The following is a 16176-nucleotide window of genomic DNA, read 5'->3' as shown; positions in this document are numbered from 1 at the left end:
CCTCCTCTTCCTCCTCCTTCAAACCCACGTCCAAGCCTTGGGGTTGTGTGAGTGTGTGTGTGAGTGTGTGTGGTCTCCAAAGTGTGGTCTCCAAAGAGTGGTTCAGGGACCCCTGAAGGTCACTGCAGAGACTCACAGACTCACTTTTTATTGAATAAAATAATCAAATGAAAATAATATTCAGTTTGGTGTCATGTCATTGTCTACATAGTCTTCCAACAAATTATTTCCCTACATAAATATACATATTTTATTCATAAAACATTCAACACAATAAGTTTTTTACTTTTACTTTTATCATAAAATCTTTTTTTACTGATTACACCACTTAAAGGTTTAGTGTGTATTGCCAGAAATTAAATATAATATTAATAGGTGTGTTTTTATTGGTGTATAATCACCTAAAAATTAAAATCATTGTGTTTTCTCTTTAGAATGAGCTGTTTTATCCACAGAGGGAGCGGATCCTGTTCTACGAAGCTCACCATGTTGAAAAGCAATGTTTGCCAAACACTGACTAGGGTCATTTTCACAAGTTTAGCAGCTACTATAGTTTGTCCTACATGCTTGGAAGGATGAGCTGTATTCAGTTGGTTGCAATCTGCAATTTTACCACTAGATGCCACTAAATCTCATCGACACTGGACCTTTAAAACGATAGTTTTTGCTTCAATTTACTTCTATTTCTGCAATAAAAAGCATGAAAAAAGTACAAAGCCCTCAACTGTAGTCGAAGTTAATGATATAATTAAAAGCATACCTTTCTGATACAATGCAAGAAGTGCACTGTGTTTAATAGACAATAAAGAGTGCAACAAACCTCATGCACAGTATTCAATAATACTTTGATGTATATTTTCCTATGAGGTATGAGCCACAAACACAATCTTAAATGAAACTAAAGTTGTATATATATATTGTCTGCATGAAACCTAAAAGGCCTTAAAGTAACAGTTTTTCTGTCATTCCTTAACACTGTATTACCACCTGCATATGCTCTCATTAGAGCTTCATAAGGGCCTTAACAGAGGCTCAGTGAATCTGATTTGTGCATTATAATTTATACTGCCAGCAATGTGTTCTGGCACTCACACACAGACAGAAAGTCTGGACGAAATACTAAGCACGTGTACCAGATTATAGCATCATGTAAAATGAACCAAATAAAAAATGAATCCAGTGGGTGTTTTAGATGTTTCTGTATTTAATAGCCCATTTTGGTAGCATGACTAAAACTTTCTCACACTATCTGTCACTCTGTTGACTGCGGGGGGGATGTGGCACTTTCTGAAAGGCGCTGTGGCTAAGAGAGTGAGGGGAAAGCAAGTCAGGTCCCCCATAAACAATATGGCAACGCTCTTCTACCTTGCACGGAGAAGGCATCGATCTCTATTCAGTGGAGCTTCAGCATCTTGATAATGGACACTTCAGCATGATGGGTGCTTACAGGTTGACTGAAATATTATAGCTGCAGTCACTTAAATAATGTTTTGATCCATCTGGAAGCATCATCTGTACAGTCTAACCTCACCTCATTGGTTAAAATAATTATTTTTATAATCAAGTTACCCATGTTTTTGTCTGTAAGACCCTCAAGTTAAGAATGAATGAGCATTCTGGGCTTTCTTTCAATGTTACACCACAAGATGGAGCCAGAGCTTGTGTCCCATGCAACTAGCAGCTCAATCAAACATCTCTATCTCCTTTTATAAATGTCTTTTTAAATGCTTTTGCCATTGTCGTTCTGTGTCTCCAAAAAGTGAGTTGCGATCCACACAAACAAGCACACGTAATGGAAAAAGGCAGTTTATTGCAACACAAAACAAACAAAAATAACCCAGTGTATGCATGTAAAAAGAACACACTGCTGTATAGGATAAAATTAGATAAATCAAAATATGTGGTAGCTTAAGATTTTGAAAGATTCAAAAAATAGCTGCACAGATTTAAACACACTGTAACAGTGTTTGATTACTCAAGCAGGAATGATATGCACTTTCAGGGGTGGCAGACCCCAGATACTATTCAGTCACACATAAAACATACTTCTCAGTGCTATGTCACTGTAAGGACAGTCTGTAAAATCCCTCCTTTACTTTATATGATAATCTGCATCTCTTAAAATGATCATCACATCTCTCTTTGCAAGTGGTTGCATCCAAAGAGCTGCAAGTGCTGTTTTGGTTACATTTTGACAAGAAAACTGGATAAAACAGGCCAAGGCGCACAAACACACAGACGATGTCATGGGAAGAATACTCGTAAGAATACAAATAAAGGAAATAAACGGATGCACTGGAAAAGGTCTGACAGGAGTTTTCAGGAATTGCATGATCGTGGATGAAAGGGTTCACAGATAGTACAAAGTGGCTGTGGTAAGAGTGTGAGAGAAGAGTCGAGCGGATAAGGCAAGGAGAAGGGAAAGAACCAAAAGAGATGGATCCTTTTAGCTTCATGATGACTTCACTCTCATGTGTACAAAAATCCAGAGATGGTGTGATGATTTTCCTGTTGTGTTCTCATGGAGCTGTCAGTGGTCTTGGTGGATTGTGGGTGCAGGGTTTTGGTCGGGTTTTCAGGCATGGTCAACGCAGCATCACCAGGCAGACAGGCTGGGGGTTAAATCTCTGTTGTTGTTGTTGGTCTAGAGCTCCTAGCTGGGAGAGAGCGCAGGGCTGGGTTCAGTGCTGATGTTGACCAAACACTCGCTGGACTTGAGGCTGGCCAGGGACTTGGAGCTCGGTAAAGAGGCCAGAGAGCCACACAGGCCAAGCATGGAGGGAGTGTTGTCTTTTCCTACAGGGACAAAGCAGAGGAAAAGCACACAGAAATTGAGCCTCTGATCATGCATAGTTCAAGCTGCCCACATGAAACACCATAAACAGGCATCAAGAGTGCCTTTGTGTGAGTATGTATGTACATGTGCAGGGGTGGCTGCCTCTGAAAGGCTTTTATGCAGTAGTGGAAAGAGCACAAATACATTCCTACTCAAGCAGAAATGTTACTTTACAACTGTGTTTTCTTTCTGGAGTATATAAAGTGTAACTACTTTAAAAATGGACACAGGAAAAGTTAGTTACTTTAGAATATTGCATTAAACGGCTGACTGCAAGCAAATATGTCGTGATGAATGTAGCAGCAGCGGAAAGTAGTTTTACCAGCTGAAGTCCAGGCAGCATCTCCGTTCTGTCTCCCATCAGTCTTGTGGGAGTCTGAGTTCAGACTGACTTCGGCAGAAAGTTGCTCCAAACTGTGAAAACTCCTCCTGGGTGGACAAAATCATCATCATCATGGCACAAATACCTGAAGCAATGCTCTGTGCATTCATTGTAACTACAGTATAAGCAACTGCTTCTTTATGCTACCTGTTATTTACCATTAGGGATCAAGCAAAACATGTAAATTTAAAAACAAACAAACACAGAAACAGAAAAACTGTTCATTTCAGTTTACCTGCGGAAAAGCTTGACATCACCCTGGTTGTTTGTGATGGTGGACCACTGGTTGACCAGCGGGATGGCAAGATCTTTAGCCAGATGGGTGGAATCACAAGGCATGAGGGCAGAGCTGGATGAAGCACAAATAGTACAGAGTACAAATAATTTAATTCTGATACTAGTAATAGTAATTTTATCATTCAAATATGTACCTGAACAGTAAAGGTGAGCCACTTTTTTGTGTCCACAAACTCATTAATTTCACTCTTATTTAAAAATACTCTCCTTTGCACTCAATAGCACCACCAAATCCCCAAATTTCAAACCGTAGTCAAAATCAATATAGTTCATAGTTGAGTTTAAATTAAAAATCTATAACTTCTCAATGAGTACAGCATCATAAACTGGCATCAAAAATTGGATCTGCATCAAATTTGTAATTTCTTTTCAACTTCTACAGACAAAAATACAGTAAAGTAGGTTTATAGACCATTAATCTGTGTTGTACTGAGGAAAATGTTCCATCTAAATAACAACTGTTTCTCATTGTAAGGTTATTCTAAAATTCCTCTTGTAACCCCTGCTGGAACGGAAAGCTGATGTGCGTGTGTGTGTGTGTGTGTGTGTGTGTGTGTGTGTGTGTGTGTGTGTGTGTGTATGTGTGTGTTATAGCAAGAGCTTTTTAATCAGGTAAATGTAATTCAATGTTTGTGTGTTTGTTTTGTTTTCTCACAGTTGTGCCTGCAGCTCCAGCACGATGGCCTCCAGCTCCTTCTTCTCCTGTTGGCTCTGGACCGTCAGCTCCTCCACCTTGGCTCTCAGACACTTGTTCTCCGTCTCCACATTCTTCAGCTGGGACTCCCGCAGGCGCACCAGCTCCTCCAGGTAACCCTGCAGCATGAAAATAAAGAGACAGGGATTTGTATGTAGAAGCCCGTAGTGAGCAACAAGAATTTAAACATTAACTTGGTTTTAACAGATGTTGTGAGTCACCTTCTGAGCATAGACGATCTTAAACCTCTGCTCCATCTTGCGACACTTGTTGCTCCAGCTCTCCTCGTCGGTCACCAGAGGGATGTAGGGATGCTCGGGGACGCTCTCCTCGCTGTTACTGCTGTCCACACTGCGACGGTCCTCCTCATCACTCAGGTAGTCGTAGCTGCACGGCGAGAGAGGCGAGAGAGTTGCAGCGTCACTACATGCACACGAATGTGATGCTAAAAAGTTTAGCGACCAGTTCAGGTGGGTCAGTCTCACCTCTGAGTGAACTTCAGGTAGGGTGTGTAGTCAATCACAGCTGGAGATTTCCCATCCAAAGTCTCCCCCTTCAAGCAAAAACTGCATAGAGACAGAGACAAAAAAAACTATTGACTCTGCTTTATCAGTAAATATCAATACATTGAAATGTAGTCTGGAAGCTACATGTGTAAAAATGTTTGTTCAGCTTTATGTATAAACAGTGCCTGCAGTACAGTGTACTATATGTCATTTTTATACTGTATATGTGTCAGGCATACTTTCACCTACATAATTAATAAGGAAATACATTAAACATGAGAGAAAGTACATATTCATCTTATCATGATGTATTATTCAGGAATACATACTTTATACTAATACTTTAACAGGGTTACTAAACGCAGATGTCGAGCCCCTGCATGAGGTTGCAAAAGACTTCTGAGACATGTTTGTTTGATTCAATTATGTGAAATACCTAATGATTCAGTATAAACAGTTTGAAGATGCATTTGTACTCCTAAAATAGAATATGCTGCACAATTCTTACATTTAATTCATATAGGACACTTAAAATAGCTTACAAATACATACCACATAACTGTGTTGATTTGAAAAAGCCTGGAGTATACTACTGTATACTTATATAGTGAAACATTCTGTATGTCAGTCTTTAGTGTATGTCTTCACCTGAAGTCGATGGCACTCAGTCCAATCAGCATGCCAGTCAGGACTGTGGCCTCCTCTCTCAGCATAATGGCTCCATCATCATAGAACCTCCTGTCAGGCATAGAGCTGGTTATCATCTCTTTAACAATACAGCAGTGCTTCTACCTGCAGCAAATTAATGATCTGTAGCCAGCATGTACTTTCCCTCTGGTGCAAAGTTGGTGATACTTTAACTGGACAAACTGAGTGATTAAGATGAGCAGACAAAGCCACATGGGTGATAAAAAAAAAAAGTTATTAATATAAATAAAATCAGAAATTGTCCCATTAAATCATCAGCCTGACCTGGTTGTTCTTGTGTCCCTCAGAGCAGTGGATACATATTCAGACAGACGTTTCTCCATCAGCGCCACTCGAATCCACGCACGCCCCTGCAGGACAATGTAAAAAGTGAGTAGGAACAGAGGCCCTTCTTTGCTGCTCTCTCTTGCAATATCCCACACAGACACACTCACACACACACACACACACACTCACAGTCATGGACACAGTTCTGCATATAACTACCCTTGCCTTGGCTCGTGATGTGCTGATGTTTTCTATGTTTTCGATGCTGGCAATGCAGTTGTTCTGCACCTTGCTGCATGCCAGCCGGATATATTCCCAGAAACTGCGCTGTCCATCTGAGCTGAACCAGCTTCCTGACCCTGGTCCAAGAGTAAAACACAGCAATAAATCATTTCTGCTTTGACAACAGCCCACACTGGAAGCATGCAACCACGGCAACAGCACAGCTAATTGTATAATTATACATGGTTTTGCCGTTTGATAATACGATAACTTTGCCTCTATGGTCAATCACTACAGTATAATCCATGCAGTATATTTCTATTCCAGTTTTATATCAAATCTGTTTCACATTTATAGTCATATTAGCTGATTTGTCCATCTTTTCCTGTGCTATATGTTACCTGCAGTGTTACCTTTGAAGCGGTGGCTGAGGATGTGCTCTAAAATGGCGGCAAAGTTAATAAACTCCTCGGATGAGTCATCTATAGGCTCTGCTGTGTACTTTTCTAGGAGAGTCTTTACAGAGAATCTGAAACAGAAGCACACAGAGAAAGAGGAATTAGACAAACACAGGATAATGCAATGGGAAAAAAAAAATCTCACTCTCTACTTGGCATATGTGAAGCATTTGAACTTTCAGTTGGTTGTGTGCTGCACAAGCCGATGAAATGCAGCCGTCTACTGTACGCAAGCAGACAAATGTACTACTGTATTTGAACCCTGCAACAATGGTGGGGAGGAGGGTTTTTTTCTTTTTTGGGAACCACGCCATCTTATCACACTGAGGTCACCCCAATTGTCTTGTGTAGTGCACAATGTACCCCTTCAGTGCTTTGGCAGTGTTACCATGAAAACAATACAATTAACCCCCTGTCTTTTCAGCCTTTGTGCACGCTGTGCTTCCAGGTTCCTTTGGGTCTTGTCTCTCTGAGGGACCGGCCAGCATCAAAGAATGATCAAATAATTCCCTCCCACTAATCTATACATTGTGGTGTGATCTATTTAGGGCAGCCGCTGTCTCAGCCTTAGTTTGGCTTTTGACCTCACAAGCTCACCCTGCTGCACCCACAAGCAGCTCGCATGTTAGGAGCCGGCATCCAGGCACGGGCTCGGGCTGACAGCCACTGTTTCGATGGGCAACACTAGCATCACAGAGGGCAAGACTGCCCTGGCAGTGGGAAGCACCTCCATAGCCAGGGGAAAGACTACCGTCTCCTTGGGCAACTCCTCCATCTTCAGGGGAGTGACCACCACCTCCATGGGAGATTCCACCATCCAAAGGCAAAAGACGACTGTGGCTCTAGGACGGGCCAGCTTCAGCCGGGGTACCACAACCACCTCTTTCCGCAAAGCCTTGATGTCAAAGCGCAGGAACACCTAAATGGAAAGGACCCCTGAAGCCGCGGCTAAGACACCCAAAGCAGCCAAGCAGTCCAAAAAAGACTCTAATAATGAGTGGAAAACCACATTCTCATCAAGCAAGACTTCCTTCACCAAAGGCAGGGTTTCGATCCTGAGGACTAAGTACGCCATCTCCTGGGGTAAATCCTCGATCTCCTGGAGCAGAACCACCATAACTTTGGGCAACACCAGTTTAGCAGTGGGCAAAACCTCTGTTACACGAGGGGAGACCACAAGCTCTCTCACCACTCTGACCTTCACCCATGGGACCAAGTCTGTGTCTGTGATCAAAACCACCCTCATCAGGGGCAAAGAAACGCACAGCAACGTCTACTGGGATTTTCACACATGATTCCTGCACACACTTAAAAACCCAAGGATATTTCTATCTGGTCAGTTTTAGCAGGTCAGTAGTATTAAGAGTCAATAAAAAAAAATAATAGCTGCTATGTTTGTGATCAATGTGTGTCAGGAATTACGGTTCAGTGTGGGCATGACATCATTTGCTACCTGTTTGCACAATGTACAAAAGTGGATTCCCATGTAAGAAAGTGCTAAGTGAGTTGCAGATCTAATCGGTTTGCAATCAAGAGTGAGATGCTCCAAAGCCGTGCTGAGCGTGTTATGCAAATGTGACAGTGATGAGATGATGGTTTATGGTGTGTCTACGTGGCAGGGAGGGAAAGTGTGAAACACCCGTGTCAGATGTACATGGAGACAAAAGAGAGTGTGTGCTTTTCATCAGCACTATTCCTCCTGTGTATTGTGCATATAGAGTCATCACCATGTCTACATCCTGCCGTATAAATGTGGTATTTTTTTTGTGCATGCTGAGATGATTTTGAAGTTTGCACATTTCCATAACTATACTGCCATGTGTCCACCAGGAAACACAGTTTTGAACTAGAAAAAAACTGTAAAAGCTGGTTGATGTAACAATGCTTATAAAAGTAACGTGTCTAAACACTGCTTGGCTTGATTGTTTTGTCAAGTTTTTGTGAGAGATTCTACGATCTATAAAGACATAAAAGGTAGAAATTAAAGACTAAAATCCTTAATGACTTGCGAACAGTTCAGCAAGGACACACATGGGTAATAAACACCAACTTAAGGAACCACACCCATGTTTCAAAACGGAGACCAAACACAAAAAACACAGGAGAGGTGCAATCAAAGCCTCGACTCCATGTGGAGAGCATGAACACATCCATCATTTCTCTTATCAAATCTGACACAGTGCCACTGATTTCACATATGGTGTATACAGTCGTACACAGAGGCTATGTCTTACAATCAGAGGCTATAGGGAACAATGGCTCAGAAGAAAGTGATGTCACCGCAGATTGGCCCTTTTGCAACAATGTGTCCTTCAACCGTCCGGTGTCGTCGTGGAGATAGGACAATCGCTCCACTGTCCCATTCCCTCCAGATAGGCTGTGGCCACCTACGGCTGCCTCTGTCCATTCACAGGGACACATGGGTGGTATGTGGCCTTCCAGAGCCCACGTCGATCAGCTCAACGAAGGCATTATGTGACACGGGGGTCGTGCTATCCACGCTTAGCATTCTGGTCTGCTCTGGATTGTAGCTGATGTTACTATTATCCCCGAGGGGCAGAGAAGGGTGTGCTGCATGAGTGTGCGATGCTTTGCGTCGAGTGAGCCCCGAACCCCTCCGTCGAATCTGGGTCAGGAAGACGAGCTTCTCCTCAATGGGCAACACCAGCTTCACCGAGGGGAAGACGGCCTTAACCCTGGGCAACACCAGCATAAAGAGGGGAAAGAGCAAGCTTGCCATGGGGAGCACCTCCATCTCCAGGGGCAGGAGCACAACATCTCTGGGCTCCTCAACCATCACCAGCGGAAAGACCAAGATCTCCCTGGGCAGCGCCTCCTTCAGCAGAGGCTCCACCACCACCTCTTTTCGGAAAGCGATCTTCCCCAAACGCAAGACACTCTAGATAAGAGGGGACCTCATCGCGGGGTGGGGGGAATGGTACAAAATGTCACAAGAGAACAGCACCATCACAGAGAACATACGGACACAGCTACAGCATCTGCACAGAGTCTTTTCCAACTGAGAGCGAAAACTGGATTAAATCTACTTTTGGACCTTTGACATGATTTTGATGATGCCGGATTTATCATGGAAAAAAGGTCAGTGGCATCTAAATTCTGCCTCATAATGTTATCTGCAAATACCATGTAGGTCAAGGTATAATAGAGCTCCAGGGTGTTAGGTAGGGTTTCCTTTGAGTATGTGCTCTACTCCGCCATGACCCACAGTTTTACTAAACAAATCATATTGTGTGCTGGGGCGGAGATTGACAATCACTGTCACATTTCAGCTCCCCAAGAACACAGGTTTTGACTTCTATGATGTTGTCTTTAGGAATCTCACCAGAAAATAAATTTTGTAGAGAATTGTATGATTCTGTCTAAAACTTAAAGACTAAGTGGGTAGTGAGACCTTTTTTTGGTCAAAACTGATCATATATTCGTCCTCTTTGTGCTGATTTCCAATGACAGAAATGTTTATGAAATTAAGCAATAACTCATTGTGCAGAGTGCCTCTGGAAAACCACCAAATGCCCCCAGTAGTTCCCAGGGCCCCAGTGTTGGAACCACTGATTAATGGCTAAGCTACGTGTTTGTTGATGCTACAGCGCTTAAAAGCCAAAACAGAAGAAAGTCAACGATTGTAAAAGGCCTCTCTGACCAGATAAAGTGGCAGCGTTATCTCAAAAGGAACACTATAGCAGATGATTGTACATTAACTGAAGTCCTTTGATCTGAAGGGGAATTTCTGGCGTGCCTCAAATGCAAATGGATGGAGTGGAATAGCAACATGCTCTTGGTACGATTTGACACTGAAAAACAACTGCAGGGCCTTCTGACAAGCTTCTTTTGTGCCCCCTCTCACTCAGCCTGGATCGCGGCCAAGCCCACTCTCAGCTCTCTTTAAATGCCCTCTTGTTCTCCTCTCTCACCCCTCTACTGTACTTGCACAAGTGTGTTTGATCTGCAGGACCAACCCCAGACAACCAAAACTACATTTATCAGCAGTGACACTTAACCTGAGTACACAAAGCTTCACATTAACTCTCTCAGCTTCCATTTTCCCCCCATAAACACTTCCCTGACTCCTTTCTCTCTCTCTCTTTCCCTTCCCCTTTCTGTCTCTCTCTTTAGTCTTGGCATAACCAGCAGGATCAGATGACACAGGCGGACTCCTCACCGGCCGCAGCATTGTGTAACACCAGCCAGTGCTGTGTTTATCGTCCTGGACTGTCGGGGGAGACGTCCTGTCCTGTCCTGTCCTGTACTGGATCGGCACAAAAGGCCAAGAGAAAGAATGCCGTGTGCCTTGAGGAATATTAAGATAATAATGATAATTTGGGACCAAATCAAAAGAGAGTAAAAGACGTAAAAATGCAACTACAGTTGGGTGTGTCTCTCTCTCACCGCAACCCCCTCTGTGAATAAGCGTCAAGGCAAAGTGTTTCATGGTCAGAGGAGGTGTAGAAGGGGTTCGTGTGCAAGATGGACAGTAAGGGTGTTGGGCTGAGAAGCGCTGAGAGTGTAAATCAGATGTTTGAACCTGACAGGGGGGTAAAAGGAAGAATAACAGGGTGTCACAGAGAAACTGCTGGTGAGAGAGTAGATGAGAGATGCCCAAATGTTTTGTCAAACCTATAGAAACCTGCTGTAATTTCACATACTTGATGTTGTTGGTAAAAAAATAAAAATAAATACAGCTTCGGAAATCAGGGAAAATGCAAAAAGAAGGCTGCACAGAAACTGAACTAGAAAAACAGCGTTATTCCAGACATGTAGGTTCAAAGATTTTCTTATTATTGTTTAAAATGGAACTGAGAGAAGTTGAAAAGGGTACACCTTAGTTCAGAATTCAAAAAATCCGCCCACTTGCAGAAGCATGTCCATGAGTTATGAATATGTAGTGGTGTTTACTACGGTACAGAACATTCTCTACTCTAGAGCCACGCCCCGGAAGAGCTCAAACGCTCAGCCAAGATGCACCACATCACCACCACCCTCTCTCCTTTCACTCCCTATTCCCCTTGTTTACAGGACGCAGCTGAGGGATTAACACCTCACATCAGACCTGTCAAATCTCACTCATCTTATCTATGTTTTCTTAGGTTTCAACGTGTCCACAGCAACACGGCTCTACCAGTCACGGACAGCGGCAACAAGAGCTCTTAGCCAGACTAAAGCAACAAAACAGAAATTTCTTTAGACATTACACTACAGCATGTGGCCTTCAAATCCAGCTCTGATAAACAAAAGTTAAACTGGATTTGCATGAAAATTCCCACCGACTGCAAAAAAAAGCCTCAGCCCTGCCACGTTAAGATAAAAACCTGTTGCTAGTGGCAACAGCACAGAGATACAGTAGATCACGATGACACTGTTGTCACTGTGGACATGATAAATATCACCAAGTCTCTTCAAAGCCATTACGACAGAGTTCCTTTGGGTTTTTCTGATGCTGCCAGGTAAAAAAAACCACAAAAAAACACTGCAGCTAAAATCATGTTTATTTTCATGTATCACATTACCCTCAAAGTATTCTTCTTACTTGACAACTTTTTCACCTTTTTTCTGCCATCATTATTTTTAATTTCAAGTCTAGGTTTCAGTGCCGTGAGAGAACTTTCCTGTAACGCCTTTAAGTCCCTGACACAGGCCTCACGCAGAAAAAATGTTCCCTGTGGAGGTCAAAATGTTTGATCAGGTTTTCCTTTACGATACACAAATGTCTATTGCTGTACATATGGGTGTCGGGTGTCTAATTATAATTGGTTCTATTCTATTGAGTCTGAAACTGTAAACCCGGCACTTACAGCAGACATTAGGCAACTTTCTGTGCCTGGTACTTGTGACCCACATTATGCCAGAAAATACACTGTGACGCCAGTTTTGTCTCTGTTATGACCCCCTAGTAACAAGACCCAAAACCCAAATGTGAACAGAAACCCCCCCCCTTTTTCTCTGAAGTCCCACAAAAAGATATAACTTCACCAAATGAATTAGGAATTGAAAATGTTAATCTGTGTGTGTGCTGATTGTATTTTAAACGTGTATGATGTGACAGCGAGGGGGAAAAAAAGAGGTCTGACTTTATATATACACATATGTATTAGGGGAAAATAAAGGCTTGGCCTGGTGTACTAATCGAGCACTAACGTCAGCTTAGCTACTGTAGCCAGGCAGCAGTTCAAGCTGTGGAAGCAGCTGTGTCTCAGCAGCACGACAGAGCCTGGATCTCGCATCCTGCACCAACATGACGCCCAGCCGGCTTCAATGCACAGCCAGAGGCCCACACTGCTGATTCAGGATCTCTCTCCAATGAGACTGTACGAACACACAACAACCTCTGACTACTTGAATCAACTCTGACCAGAATGGCATCAAGAAGAAAAAAAAAAACATTTTTAAAACAAAGAAGGTCAGAAACATCACGAATGAGGAGATGCAGATCTGACAGCGACACAGACTTGCCTGGAAGAAGTTGCCCTCCAACTGAACCTAATCAATGTCATGTTCATTAGGAAAATGGAAAGAAACTGTGTAGTAAGCATTACTGATGGAAAGCTGTTTGAGATTTATTTCTTGTCTTTGTCCTCGTGTGCTTGTCATTAAAATGCTTAAATGATTAAATTGGTCTTAGCACGGTCAGGCCAAACTGAAAACAACAGTCTTTTTGTGCCCTCGCTAATCTTCCTCTGTGTCGTAAGTCCTTCGTGAGAACTTTTCTTTCTTTGCAGACATGCTCTGTGTTATGTTGTGTGTTCTGCTTCACTGTACGTGTCACTAAAATGCAGACAGGACCTTGGACAGAAAAGGTACTGGAATAAAAAAAACGCTTGATTGTGTGTCTATTTGAGGTGTCTTGACATTGTCTTCTTGAGTCTTAATTTGTTTTATAAATCCCCTGTACAATCACTTTGAATACAACCGAAGACAGAGACAGTCCCAGGAAAAGAAAAGTTAAGAGCATGATGTCACTTTGGCAGAACGCCTCTGCACACTACAGAATAATAATTACGTCCCTCTTTACAATATCATTTATGACTATAGTCAATTTACAATTAAAGACCCAGAGTAATGCTGTAATAAATGTGACTAGACCACTATAAAAGCATCAAAGTAAAGCTGTAAGTCTCTGGTGATATCGCAGAATATAAAAATACTATGAAGCAGGGTAACGCCACTATAAAATATCTATATCAAAAAGAGACAATTAGTTGTTCAAAAGCAAAAAATAATCAACTATTTTGATCATTTAAGCAATTTTTAAAGGAGAAATGCCAAAAATTCTTGATGTAATTTTGCTTTTACGGCTGTAATTTTAATATATTTGGGTTTCGGAGTGTTAAAGGAGCTATAAATCTATATTGTTCAGTATCTTTCTGACATTTTATACATAGTAAATCAAATAATGAGGAAATTTTGATTGATTGATAATGAAAACAATTGTTAAAAGCGCCTATATCATGCGTGCATTTTAAGTCTGAGCTGGAGTTGCTATTATAAAGTAAACATACCCTACATGACTGTAAATAATACCAAAAGGATTTCCTTTAAACAACGGCTCCTGGTAAGAATACCACCTCTGAGGAAACTATAGGATCATCAATGCACAACATTATTGTGTGTATATTTTTTGTATATAGAACTTTTTTTTTAGACTAAGACACCATTTAACAAGGTGATCACTAATATTATGTTAATGGGTCCCTCAGATACACTACAATGATTAATAAGGTTACTGTTTAGATAGATTACATATAGATTAGATACTATAATACATTGATTTTCAACTTTTAGCCTTATTTATGTCACGGGTTCCCAAATCCGAAGGAATAAAAAGAAAAACATATTAAAAAGGCAGATCTTTCCTGACTTTTCTCTAAATGTATGCTTTATTTTTGTGAAGTAGTGGATTCAATGACATCCTCTGGGCCTCCCCTTTTGTCAAACTACTCACTAATCATGTCCACACTGACGGGGCCGACTACAGTGAACACACAATCTGTGATTAGTGGTTGCGACTTCTTTTACAAAAGGTTGTAAACTGCTCCTTTAGATCACACTGAGACACACAACACACGCCTTAATATGGATGACGTGCATATAAACGACAACACTGTGAAAAAGAAACCTCCTTAAATCGCCCAAAAACATGTGAACACTAAAGCCAAGAGATGTAACTTAGCAACGGGACATGCAGCAAAACTACAATCTCATCAGGTAAATCAAAAAGGTTCCTCTCAGCTCAGACTTTTACAGCCCTGACCTCTCGTCACGCTGCACAAGACCGTCATATATAGAGACTGCACATGTACAGTCCATCAGGACTCACTGTACTGTGTAGGCTGAGGGACACTGATGATGATGATGAGGGAGGAGGAGGAGGAGGAGGAGGAGGAGAAGTCCTTGCACTGCTTCAAATGCCCTTGTCCCACACTCAACCTGACTGTGATGGAGGGAGAAACCTGCTGTTGGGCTGATTTTGGTTTTGATTTTCATCCATTAAAGCTGCATTTATGAGCACGGACCGAAAGATCAAGCAGGTGTCTCTACCTGTTCAAAGTAAAAACAGACTCTCCTGCGTGAGAGATTTTAGAGGGACGCTGCACGAATGTCACACCAGAGATGATGATGATCTTTAAAGAGGGAAATGGTAACAGAAAAAGTGCATGCAGGGAACAAAAAGGATGCTATAAACTCATTATTTGAGAAGAGAATTAAAGGAGTAATGTAGGTTTTATGGGTTTTTTTTAGACAAGCGGGTGTGATGGCAGGGGTATGTGAAGGTGAAAACGCACCTGCCTCCTCTTCATCCCTTCCCATTTCTACAAATGTGTGCAATTTTCTGCATCTACTCTGCGTCCTGCTGCCATTGCTTCCCCCCCCAGGAACCAGCGCAGGGATGATGAGCTTGTTAAATAAACACCCTCCTTCATGCAGCATGCAGGGGGGGCAGATAATACAGCCGGTCGACGGTGTCGTGATGTATACCTGCAGACCGTGATGAGGTTTTTTCGCTCCACGCCGACGCTCCGAGCAGACGCCTTTTTCGATGTCAGACCCATAGCCATTGCGGTCTGAATGCAGCCCGACTCCATCCAGCGGCGGCCCCGGGGCCTCTTCGGGATCCGTGCCCAGGCCAGGACCCCCCTTCCCTCCTGTGTCCTACAAACACCCGCTGTCCTCTGCGGGGGGAGCCGCGGATGCTGCTGCTGCTGGAGGAGGAGGAGGAGGACAGGAAAGCGGCGACAGGCGTCAAGTTAGAGGTGATTCAATGTTTAACTTCCGGTTAGGATTTTCGAAGTAAAATCCCCGGCGCTTATCTGCGTGATGATGCTTTTATGTTCACATTTATTTCCGGTTGTTTTACAGCGTACGTCATGCATTTGGCACAGCTGAGAGAGCATTGGAAATGATGCGTTCACGTATTTATTGAATAATCGTACTACATAGCTTTCAATATATAAACACACCCTCAAAACACAACGAAAGTCATCTTTGTTCATTTGTATTTGCTTTGGTAAACTCATTTGTTTTGTTTGCATACGTGTTTTTGTTTTTTCTGCTCATACTAACAACAGAACTGTCGATTACTATATCTATTTTTTGTTTATTCTGGAAATAATGTTGTATTTAAAAAAAAAATCAAGAGCAATAAATAGAGTTCCCAATTTCAGACTTCATTGATTTTAACAGTAAAAGATACTGTAAACCTTCACGGATACCAAATTAATTGATTACCTTGATATCTTATTCCTCTAAGGCACTTTGGTTTACAGTTTGGGCACAGATTGAACATAAATACT

General features: G+C 42.2%; 1 protein-coding gene and 1 long non-coding RNA gene across 3 annotated transcripts; one reads left to right on the top strand and one right to left on the bottom strand.

The window, feature by feature from the left end:
• Nucleotides 1-1790: 1790 nt before the first annotated feature.
• Nucleotides 1791-15591, bottom strand: rundc3aa (RUN domain containing 3Aa). 2 transcript variants are annotated; one of them, XM_051389228.1, is made up of 11 exons: nucleotides 15362-15591; nucleotides 6314-6441; nucleotides 5916-6049; nucleotides 5688-5773; nucleotides 5364-5453; nucleotides 4695-4775; nucleotides 4431-4596; nucleotides 4171-4328; nucleotides 3454-3567; nucleotides 3159-3265; nucleotides 1791-2796 (listed from the first exon to the last, which is right to left on the bottom strand). In XM_051389228.1, the coding sequence occupies exons 1-11, from the start codon at nucleotides 15466-15468 to the stop codon at nucleotides 2654-2656; spliced, it is 1314 nt and encodes a 437-aa protein (XP_051245188.1). In that variant the 5' UTR covers nucleotides 15469-15591; the 3' UTR covers nucleotides 1791-2653. The 2 variants fall into 2 exon arrangements, with proteins under 2 accessions (XP_051245188.1, XP_051245189.1); XM_051389229.1 differs by having other exon boundaries at nucleotides 6326-6441.
• On the top strand, nucleotides 9285-13218 carry LOC127357072 (uncharacterized). Its single transcript, XR_007882132.1, has 2 exons — nucleotides 9285-9469; nucleotides 10505-13218. It is a non-coding gene; the product is annotated as an uncharacterized LOC127357072 (long non-coding RNA).
• Nucleotides 15592-16176: the final 585 nt, after the last annotated feature.

The sequence above is a fragment of the Dicentrarchus labrax genome, unplaced genomic scaffold, assembly GCF_905237075.1.
Source record: "Dicentrarchus labrax unplaced genomic scaffold, dlabrax2021, whole genome shotgun sequence".
Lineage (NCBI taxonomy): Eukaryota > Metazoa > Chordata > Actinopteri > Moronidae > Dicentrarchus > Dicentrarchus labrax.
Note: the sequence above shows the minus strand (reverse complement) of the source record. Positions and strands in the feature narration are given on the sequence as shown.